Below are 11,870 nucleotides of genomic sequence, written 5' to 3' on the forward strand. Positions count from 1 at the left end.
TTCTACACCAGAGATGACAATGTCTAATTTATTTGTTTGCTGACTTTGTGAAAAGCAACTTCCTCATAGCAAACATGAAAGATTTTAGGAGTCCAACAAGGAACCCATCAACAAGTGAAGAAACAACTGCACCACAAATAAAAGGAATAGTTTGGCTTTGGTTTGGTTCTCTCTGACAGTGCTTGCTATTCTTCTTATCTTAACCACTCACTTTGTTCTGCTCACATTTTGGACCCGCTTTCCTCTTCTCTCCCTGATTCCCTCCGCTGTCTAACTCTGGCTCTCTCCTCTCTACTCCTGTGGCTGCTCATCATGCTCCCTGAAAAGCACAGGGGACCGTGAGCTCATGTGACACATTCTGCCCCCTAAAGGACTAAAAAAAGAATAACTGACGTTATAAACAAGAAACTCAATATAGTATCCCTGGAGAAAAGTTAATCATACAGAAAAAAGGACAAATCTGGTGAGTCACCTGAAAGAAATACTCATTCACGACACGCTGCAGTTCACCTGAAACAGATAAAAACACTTTATTTCACTGATTATTCATAGGGACTGAAAAGAAGAGGGCATATTGTGATTTTTACCCTCCTTTCTGCATGTTTCAGTCGCCATCAACCTTAATCACTTGAACATTCTGCTGCAGGCACCACGTTAAAAGAGAATACTGGACTGTACACACAGGGGAGGGGCAATAAAAACTGCCACAGCCAGTCTGGCAATACTGCAAGGCCACCGTGGGCTGGAGTCACACACAGCTGAAGAATGAGTCCATGTACAGTTCCAAGTCAGACGCTCTGCTGACTTCTGCGTTCTGCTGAAAAGGAAAACCGTGCACAAATTTAAATATTTTGAGTCTCTTTTGTTGTTCAATGTCCTTCAGAAAAGGTTGTGTATTTTTTTTTTTTTTTGTTCTTGAGTTCTTTTGTAAAATAAATTATCACAGAAGAATATAACGTCCCGGCAGCGGTGTGCCCGCGTCAGCATCACAGGAAAAACAGGAGAGGGCCAATCCATCAGCCGACCTCACACCCCCCGATCCTCGTTTCAGGCTTATGTCTGGAGGCAGAGGAAACACAGAGCGAGGGCGCACTCTTGATCAAAGTCAGAGGTCATCATCTCACACGCAGCCGTGACATCATCCACTCAAGACCCTGGCACAACCTGGAGGTAAACAAGACATTGGAAGTGTCGGCGTAGAGGAGCGGGGATTTGGAGGAAAAACGGGGAGAGGAAAGCAGATAGACAAGCATCAAGATAAACGCTCTGTACAATTTTCTGACCCTTTTCTTTTTGTCATTTTTTTACAGTCTAATGTAGCAGGAGGTAATCGTTAATGCAATTCTTACCCCTCCCCAGTGAGGGCGCAGCAGGCCTGGATGTGCCACTGGTGGTCTTTAACCGAGGTAAGCTGGAGGCTCTGGGAGATCTCAGCCACAGACATGCAACCTTTCACATCCTGCTTGTTGGCAAAGATCAACAAACCTGCCTTTCTTAAATCCTGGAGGATGAATAAAAAGAGGAGAGAATAAAAAGAAGATTGTTCAAGACACACTTTATGCATATGTTTCATTTCATTTTATGGAAAATGGTGTCAAAGAGTAAGAGAGTTTATAGACTAGTGACATAACCAGTGTTACTCATTACACCGGGCAATTTACAAGATAAGATATTGTCTTTATTGCACTAACTATCCGTAAAGCCCAGTATAAACCTACTGCTAATTGCAAACTTAATATTTCCTGCTGCTGCAGCTGCAAATTAAAAGCATTTAATTGGCGAAACACAAGCTGACTTTTATTATGAAGTACATCTCAGGAAAACGCATTACATTTAACAATGTGATTATCATTAACGGTATTGTTCAAAAATGTATCTAAAAAACAAGAGACACTGATTTTATCGAATGAAACTGGTTTTATTTTGCTTTTATTGTTTTTAATGACTGCTGCTTTTATTGTTCTCATTTTATTGTGCTGTTGCTTGTTTTATGTGTTGTGTTTTTAGATTTTATTTGCCCTGATGTTCAGCACTTTGTTTTAGCTATTGTTGCTCTTTAAGGTGATTTATAAATAAAGTTGATTGATTGATTGATTGATTGTTGGTCGACTCTTGTCATCCTCAGTGACATCTGACTCTGTGCAGCGAATCTGTTGCTGCTAAATGGAGCAGCCACTTTTAGTTTCCAGTGTGTTAATGTTGTTGGCATTGTTAACACCTGTTCTCTGACGAAGTATTGATTAAAAAAAGAAACACCACGGATGGTGGTCAAGTAATGTCATGGATGTGTGTCTGAACACCAGGAACACGTGAAATAACGAAGTCCTCGTTTTAAACACTACTGTAAAGATGGGCCGCATGAGGTTGTGCAGCATCGTGCATCTGCTGTTTGTTTGTTTTTATGCAAACTGACTATGTACAAACGGTATTTGGAAATAGTTCAATGAGAAAGTCCTCTTAAATGTATTAGTTAACTTTGCATAACATCCGTTGTTTTGACTTTTGCACCGAGAATCTGACAGATTTTAGAGCTGTTAGTGATCTCATATTGCTTTGAAACAGCTTATCAAAGCGCTGTTTGTTCAGCTAAGTGCTGCTGAGTGGTGTTTAATTTAATTTGACCCTTTTTTGTAGCAATGTTTGTAACTTTAATATGAGATAATAGAGCTTAAGTAATTTTCCATTAGGTTTTGACATTAAGACAACATCTAACATTTGAGTATTGCGATATTATGTTTTGTGGTACATTTTATCAATTCTGAAAAACATTATAGATTTTGAATTAATAGTTTACAGGCAAAAAGTGGTGGCAGTGGTTCACTGTGTTGAGTTCAAACCCCCCCAACTGCGAAATCCTTTAGTGTTGCACTCAATCTTCTTACACCTCAATGTAACAACATATCGATAGCGTAAACACAAAAAACACAGGCCTATGATACAGAGTCATGACAGGTACACCATTAACATTGACAGTTTTCCTAAAATTAGATCTTAAAATATTGCGCTATATCGCCTTTCCTACAGTACTGCAATATACTTTACGTATTGTATCATCGGGTTTTTGCTAACAAACAGCCCTAAATACATCACATTTGTCTAACCCCAGGACCTAAATTTTCAACATTTATATCTCAAAACATTTATATTCATAAAAGGTTAACTTACATATGGAAACAATGCTGCTGTACCTGATAAATGAAATAAACGATGGACATTTTTTATGAACACGTAAAAAAAACATAGAATCATTCTCCTTTTTGACGACACTCACTTCATGTGCTAGCATTCTGTAGAGTTCCTCTTTGGTCACTGAGATCCTTTCTCTGTCTGTGCTGTCGACCACCACGATGACAAACTACGCAGAAAATATGGAGAGAAATAAAGGAGAATCAATGAAAGAACTGCATCTTCATTTCATCAGACCACAGGCAATTCTGACATAATTTGGCATGTCCCAAAAACAACCTCCATAATTCTTAAAATGATATATTTAAAATTATGTTACAGATTAAAAAAAGGAGTGAGGGGTGAAGGGGCGCCCATACTACCAGGTGAGCTACTGGGTGCCCCAGATAATTTGCTAATTTTTGGTCCATTTCTTGTCTAGTTACTTGTTGCCTTCCTCCCATGTTTTTAGAAAAAAATTTGAAAAATCAAGCAAATTCGCTCAGATTTCAAGGGTTAAAATTGAGGTTTGTGTAAACAGTTCGACAGATAGCGAAAGAGGAAAGGAGATGTTCACACTTAGGTGTAATTCTCTGTTCAATTCCATTTTTTACCTCTGTAGCTAAGCAAATGAACAATGTATGATAACCATCAATTGTTCTACTATCAACTGTTGATATGTTGTCTCTGGTCTAGCTCTAGTTCAAACAGTTCAACCTAAATTAAGTGGATGCCAAAAGAAGCACCACAGGTCTTTTTGATTAGCAGTGAGCCAACATAACCTGCTCTTACCTCTGTATTTGTGTAGTATGTATTCCACGATGACCTAAGGGACTCCTGACCCCCGATGTCCCACATCAGGAAATGAGTGTTGTTGACCACAATCTCCTCCACGTTGCTGCCAATCGTAGGTGAGGTGTGTACCACTTCATTCATTGAACTATAACATATAAAATGGCAAAAAACCTTTAGGTTGGGTGACACATGTAACATTCACAATAAACAAAAGATGCACCATATTATCAACACATTACAAACAATCAACATGCCACAAAATGAGCTAAAAAAATGAAATAAAATACAGGGACAAAGACACTATTACTAAAGAACAAACCAAACAAAAACAGTCAATTATCCATCCCATTTACTTTCATAGTCCCTAATTGTTCCCTGTCTATTTGCCATAAGGCCCTCAAATAATGTTCAATAAATAAATTGAATCAAATTAAATTAAATTAAATTGAATTAAATTAAATTAAATAAGATTAAATTTAAAAAATAGTTGATTCGTAATAACTTAATAAATAAATAGATTGATAAAATAGTGTTTGGATACTTACAACTGGTAAAGAATTGTGGTCTTGCCAGCATTGTCCAGCCCCACAATAATAACTTTGTGTTCTGAAAGACAATAAAGACACTTATTAAGAATTCACAGACCAAACACTGACATCAATATGTGGGCTAAGTACTGAAGACTAACTGATATAGGACTTCTGTATAAACACGGCCAACAAATCTGTTTAAAAGATGTCTTTTTTAATGTGGAGCCGCATTGAGCGATTCAAACAACAGCCCGTTTTGTGTTCAGCATTATCCCCCAGTTCTAAAATGTGTAGCTTCACACATCTAGCATAACGGAGACATTGTGGTGCTGTGAACGGTGTACTTTCACAGCCACAGATGAGTTTGTGGGTGGTCTTAAAGCAAGCTTGTACAATCAGGCTGCAGCCGGCAGCAGCTGTGGAGATGGCATACACAGTCTCTAACACACCCAGGCTTTCCTAAAAGAGAAACTAACAAGATGTGACAGCTAGAATGAATCGCTTTCTTGCCGTTGATACACTAAAGTGACAAGCCGGTAGTAAGATGTCCTGCAGTAAGCGCAGGGATGGGATGAAGGTAAAGGACACGAGATTGCACTGCATGAAGGATCAAAGCGCTTTTGAGCCATTTTAACAAGCTTCAACAGCCCTAAAGGCTCTTTTCGAATCTTAAACTTAACTATGTTGCAGTGTTTCAGATCCTGTGACAGCACAGAAGACAGATGAGGAACAAAGACCGGTCAGCGTTACTAGTTATGGCCAAATGAGTGATCAAGAGAAACTAGAGCATGACAGAAAGCCAAGTCTGCCTACACGTTTCTGTACATGTTTAAAGGAAAGCTTATCAGAAGTATCTTCGGTTCTACGAAACAGCCTCGCATCACTCAACAAACACGTAAAGGACTGCACACTCAGTATGCAGTTGTTCTTATAAGAGCTTTAAGTGCAACGATTATAAAACAGATACGTTTTGCCTTAAAATTCCCCTGATTTTTTTTCTTTCAGTTTGTGAACTTCTAGTTTCAAGTTCTTAAAATGCAACTGTATCACTGACCATGGTGGTAAAGGCATTTGGCAGTTTTCTAAGTTTACAAGTGTTGTCTTGTTTTTTAGGCAAAGTAAAGCCTCTACTCCCATTGCCTTTTGGAGCGTGGCTCTCAGAAATGAAGAGTTGTATTCCTCTACAGAAGAAAATTAACTCAATGAACTGATATCTGGAACCTATATGCATTTACAATAAAAAATAAAATATTTCTGTAAATATTGCCTTTAACAAATGTTTAATCAAAACTGAAATGTTCAACATCATATACAGCAAGTTCCCAGCAACTTTCTTTTTTTATACAGTCAAGTGAAATTTAAATAAAGAATGAATAAATTACAATAGCTCCCTGAGATTTTACAAAGTAAAAGTTCCTCCAATGCTGACACTTTCCTTGCACTTTTTAATTGATTAATTTTATCAACGATCATTAAGATACACTGATACAGATAATTGGCGAAATGCCAAATATCAGCCCCAATAATCAGCCGGCTGACATTCTGTCAACTTGATTTTTTTCTTTTAAAATATGGCACCTTTTATCAACTACTTGGCGAACCTCCCATCCCACATGACTGAATAATGGTCTGCGTGATCTACTTATTTTCACCACACTAGTGTTATGATAGACCGTGTTGTTATGGTTAATGGTTATTTTTTTCCTTTTATTGCATTATTGCACATAGTTTTATTAGTTACATTTTTGTGCAAATCATTACATGCAAATTTATTTTATTGTCTATTAATTTATTTTTTAAGTTATTCGTAATGTTATCAGTGTGTTTGTGCTGTCAATTTGTGACTGTGTTGTCCTTTTTTTTTTTAAAAAAAATAAATAAATAAATAAATAGAAGTAAAGCCCATAGACCAGCGTTTTACCTCTCCTCTCAAGTACCAACTGATCTTCATGTTTTAGTTCTCTCTCTGCTGCTACACAGCTAAATTAAATGATCAGTTTGTTATCAAGCAGTTTAAGATCATTACGAGTTGATCACTTATATCAAAATCCAAAAGATGCAGGACAAGTGGTACTGAAGGAGAGCATTGGGAAACGCCGCCTGCCATAGACTGTATGAAATAATGGACACACACCACCATGACATCACCAATTGGTTTGTGAACTCCTGTTTTGAAGCCTCGAGTTTGGCATTTCAGTCGTTGCCGGACTAGAGAAGACACTCGCCATAAACATAGCAATAGTTTCGCATTTTTAAAATGAAAATATATTAGTGTGGATGTAGCTTTTGGAATGTGCAAATATTGTCAAGAGAGCCTCAACTGATAACAGCAGCTTTGGCCAGCCACCTCATAAGAATGAGCGAGTTTGATGGAGGTTCAGCCAAAAAAACAACCGCAGATGTCACCTTGAATCTAAATGATGGGATACTTCCTAACAAATCACAGCATCCGACTGTTGATTGAAACCGACTGTCTCTTCAGCTATGCATACCGCTGTGCTATGCCTTTGAGACAATCTATAAGTCATCTATCTGCTGGGTTCAAGAGCGTCGTTTTTTTTTCACACAGCGATGAAACAGATTAACAAATGCAAGAATGAAGAAATAGGCAGCAATTCACTCCAGACTTTCACAGATCCAGACAGTGGAGATAAACTTAACACAGTGAAATGATTCAGAAGAGGTGCCTCATAATGTTTATTCAGTGAATTTAAAATGCTTTTAAACAGCGGATGAGAACTTTCCGTAATTTCATTGAATTTTTAATGTATTCATGATATACTAGAGTGAGGAGAAACAAATTTTCAGAAAGTCAACAACTGTGAACTTAATAAATTGCATTTTCTGCCCCATAAAAACATACATTACCACATACAGTTAGGCTACAGCTGTTACAAGAGAAACTAAAACCTCACTAAAGCTGAGGAAGTGAGAGCAGCTGCGATGACAATTGCAGGAGATCAAAATGTGGGCCTTATCTATGTAACTGTACCCGACTGAACCTAAAAACAACAGCTGTGAAGAACAGGAGCAACGTTATTTCTGCAAAAAATATAGCTTCCTCAAACATAAACAGACTGTGTGCATAGACATAACACACAGCTCACTACACTATCTCCAGTCTTGTGCAGGAAGAAGAGGCAGGAGCAAAAACATCTTGTCTAGACCAGAAAGGTCACGCATGTGTCAACAAAGCTGCTTGTATGTATAACGAAACAAACAGTAAACGTCCTTACATGCAGGCGGTAAAGTGGCTACAGTGGTTTTCCCCCACATTCAAAGTAAATCTGCAACTAACCATTTTCTTTTTACATTGTTCTGCCAGTTATTTTCTCTATGAACTGCTTGGTGAAATAGATATCTAAAGAATAGTGTAGACTGCTCATAACAATCAACCAGAGTTCAAGGCAGCATCTTCATATTGCTTGTTTTGTCCGACCAACAGTATAGTACAAAGCAGCAAAAGAATAAAACATTAAATAAATGAAAAGCAAATCTTCATATTTAAGGGTAACGTGCAAATCTGGAATATCTTTGCTTGAAATTATAATACCTAATCATTTTCATTACCATTAATTATCAGTGACTTGATTAAATTTTACCACCCTCACAAGTCAGCACAACAAAATAAACTGTTGTGTGATTTTTTGTGATTTTATGTGTCTTGTTCATGTTGTTGGAGCCCCTTACCAAAGGCAATTTTCTGCCACAAAAACATATATATTTTTTTTAATCTTGAAAAACTAGTCAGTAAACATATTATTAAAATCATTATTATTTTATTTAAGAACTCATTTCAATTATATAGTAATGTATATTCTGATGACAGATATTTTTTTTAATGTAGGATAGTAGGATAGTTTGGAAAAAAAAGGCCAGACACCAGTTACTTGGGGTTAGGGAGAATTTTTGCCCAAATAATTACTGTAATGCAAAACATGATTTTTGACAGCAATGCAAGTGGTATTCTGTGAATTTTTCTTTTTTTCTTAAGTTACCTATTATGTTGAGATTTAACAATGCAATATCAGAAAAAAAAAGATTTAAAAAAAACGTACCTTTTATGTATTAGCATTTTCAAGACGTATGAAAAATTAATTTAAGACATTTTAAGGCTGATTAAGGCCTTATTTTTAGATTGATTAAGTCAACGCCTTTTAAGACTTTTTAAGGCTCTGCGGGGAGACGGCCCCCTGCCTGTGAATGAACTTCTGTTGTTCTGCTGGGTTGAATCAATCAGCCTGGGACGGCCATCGTAAGACTTCCTGAGATTTGGAAGTGCAGCTGGGGTTAGATCCAGGGGTTACAATAAAACCCTCACAGACTCCAGTGACATGATGGATGGAAGCAGCATGGAGCAGAACCCGCAGATGATCTAACAGAGAAAGGTGCTGTTTGAGGACTAAACGGACAAAGATGGCAAAAGCAAATAATTACAGCTTTAGCCAGTGTTTGTCAGTGAGCGGTCAGGATGTTTGGTGGACATTTTAAAAGGAAGTTGGATGATGGGTTTTCTCTTTTCAATTAATATATGCTTTATATTAGTTATACGGCAACTTCAGTTCAGTTTATTTACAAAATACAAGTGCAAATCATAACATGAAATATAGATGTGAAAAGGGACACCTAATAAGCTTCTTTAAGCTTGAGAATTTTCAATTTTAGTCCTTGTATATTACATACTTTGTATCTGCAATCCCCTCACTTTGTATTGCAACCTCTGCACAGCAATTTCCCTGGATAAATAGTTTTATTTTATCTATATTAAGAAAAGCAGCAAGTAAGGGAGAATTTTCTGTTAAACCACAAATCAGTTATTTGGTCAGCTCTTATGTTCAGTATGTAAAAAAACCCCTTACTGTCTGGTATTGTCATTTACACTGTACAGCAGTAATACTCAACTTTTGGCCCCGTTTGGATGCCATGTGACCCAGCGAACCAGTTTCTTTTTCACAATGAAATTAAACAGATCCACAATAGGAATTTTTGATGTGTTTTGAATGTAAATTAGGTACCAGAGTGCATGATAAACCATCAAAATAGAGCTTGTTTAAGAAAAATAAGTAATTAGGTGGATCCTAAGTCGTGACTGGCTCAGAAAGTTTAGGGCCACTCAGGAAAAAAAAGTTGACACTTTGAGAATAAAGTTGTAATATTATGAGAAAAAAAAGTCCTAATATTATGAGAATAAAGTCATAATTTTACAAGAAAAAAAGGCATCATATTGTGAGAATAAAGTCGTAATATTACAAGAATAAAGTTGAATTATAAGACAAAGAGAATATTAAATTACTGAAATAAACATTGCCAGCAAACTATATAACTGGCAAGCGCACAGGTAGCCTCCTAGGCTACAACTATCCCTGGTGTTGTGCTGTGCCACACACAGTCAACAGGTAACCTATTGACCTGTGCTCTCACATGTTTTACTGTTCGCTGGCAATTTGTTTATTTATTTGTATTTATTATACATTATCCCCTTCACCTAAAAATATGATATTATTATCATAAAATTATGATTTTTTTTCTTGTAATATTAAAAATTTTTTCTTGTAAAATTATGACTTTATTCTCGTAATACTATGAGTTTATTCTCATAACTTTTTTCTCGGAAAATTCTGACTTAATTCTCGTAATACTTTCAGTTTTTTCCCATAAAATTATGATTTTTTTCTCGTAAAACTATGAGTTCATTCTTGTAATACAACAACTTTTATCTCATAATATCACGACTTTATTCTCAAAAATACGGCATTATTATCTTGATATTATGAATTTATTCTCGAACTCTAACTTCTTTCTTTAACATGGCACTAATCCTCAGTCTTACAATTCAGAAAATTGCAGTTTCTCTGCTTTAGAGAAGCCAAGCCAGGGGTAAATGGATTTTACCTGTACTGCTGACAGTGATCAGGTGATGTGATTACAGCGCAGAGTCAATGTGGTTCAGTCTGAAGTCATTCATCGATCCTTATTGGCCCAAATATTGTGCTGATGTGGCTGCCTTCAGTGTGCTCAGCCCGTAGAGCCATCTCCACTCAAAATACCGGTCAACCGGGCTGAACACCGGACCGTACGCCGGGGACTCATGTTACAGAGCTTTCGCAACGACCAGTCTGTTTACTGATTCAAGATCACAACCCGGGGCTCGTCTTGGTTTCAGCTAACCTTCGCCCCATCCCCGGAGAGCATTAATAATCTAACACTAAGTTAATTTAGAAACCGTGTACTGAGTTTGTAGATATTTTATCACAAATTCAAAAAAGCAATAACAATGCCAACGCGGAGTAAAGCTTAAACACACAAACTGCGAATCAAATAAAATCAAAATAACACTTATAAACTGCCAAGTGTGTAAAAAAAAAAAAAAGCAGTTTCTCAGGCTAGTATGGACGAAGCTGACCTGTCTCTCTCAAAGGGCCTTCTCTGACAACCGAGCACACATTTCTTCGACAATGTAACGATAAATACCACGACACCACACTTACCTTGATGGTTAAAAAGCCTCCATAGCTTCGTGAACAGTATTCCCATGGCTGACGATGTTGTTTTTTCGATGCCAGCTTGTAAGAAACCGCTGTAACCTAGCTAGCTAGCGTTGATGCTATCCAGTGCTATCAACTTTACCTAGCTAGCTAGCTAGCTAACTACACAGACGAAGAGCTGTCACGGCTTTAAGTGCAACCGCCATCCTTGTGCGAATGAATCTGAAGTGCGGCTCTCCTGCAGGGTGTATATTGTACTGTGACGGTTGGTGTCTCGCCGAAAACAAAACCAAAACGGTAACCGCTGTGGCTAGCTGGTTGGCATCAGCTGGCTGTTGTGAAGTGCGCTGCGCTAGTTAGCTGTCAACTGCGCGCATGCGCACTTGCACTGTACTGTTGGTTCAAAATTATACAAAAGTTGAGTAAAAGGTACAGTTAATAATAATTTGTAAAATTAAAAAACGAATCAGAAAAATATATTAAAAAAATAGTCAGTAAATCTCAGTTATGTTCTGACAAAGAAGAAGTTTACTGATCCTACCATATTTTTTGGAAAAATACCATATCTATGGACAGAAAGATAGATAGATAGAACAAATTATCTAATATTACATGATTTTTGTATATTCTTTCAACTTATATTGAAAGATTATATTAAACTGAATCAATTTCCCTAATTGATTGGCTGATCTATGGTAAATAAATTATTCATTTAAGACTTAAAAATATAAATATTTATTATATTATATTACATTATATCATATTATAGTGCAGCGCTAAAAAGCTGTCAACTATGCACTTATGTACTTGTACTGTTCTGTTGGTACAAAATTCTATGTAAAATAGAGAAAAAGTACTGTAAAAATAATAATAATTATCAAAATATAAAATGAAA

At 36.8% G+C, this 11,870-nt stretch overlaps 1 protein-coding gene across 1 annotated transcript; it reads right to left on the bottom strand.

The window, feature by feature from the left end:
- Positions 1–505: 505 nt before the first annotated feature.
- On the bottom strand, positions 506–11,332 carry arl5a (ADP-ribosylation factor-like 5A). The gene is made up of 6 exons (XM_042495286.1): positions 10,979–11,332; positions 4,506–4,566; positions 3,958–4,105; positions 3,272–3,355; positions 1,350–1,501; positions 506–1,164 (listed from the first exon to the last, which is right to left on the bottom strand). Exons 1-6 carry the CDS (start codon positions 11,022–11,024, stop codon positions 1,116–1,118), a joined length of 540 nt encoding a protein of 179 aa, XP_042351220.1. The 5' UTR covers positions 11,025–11,332; the 3' UTR covers positions 506–1,115.
- Between the last annotated feature and the right edge of the window lie 538 nt (positions 11,333–11,870).

The sequence above is a fragment of the Plectropomus leopardus genome, chromosome 10, assembly GCF_008729295.1.
Source record: "Plectropomus leopardus isolate mb chromosome 10, YSFRI_Pleo_2.0, whole genome shotgun sequence".
Taxonomy (NCBI): Eukaryota; Metazoa; Chordata; class Actinopteri; order Perciformes; family Serranidae; genus Plectropomus; species Plectropomus leopardus.

Coding starts and splice junctions, on each gene's coding strand:
- arl5a (XM_042495286.1), bottom strand. CDS start 11,024: ATGGGAATACTGTTCACGAAGCTATGGAGGCTTTTTAACCATCAAG. Junction 4,106..4,505: donor ACCACAATTCTTTACCAGTT/GTAAGTATCCAA, acceptor TATATGTTATAG/TTCAATGAATGAAGTGGTAC. Junction 1,502..3,271: donor ACAGAATGCTAGCACATGAA/GTGAGTGTCGTC, acceptor TTCATCCTCCAG/GATTTAAGAAAGGCAGGTTT.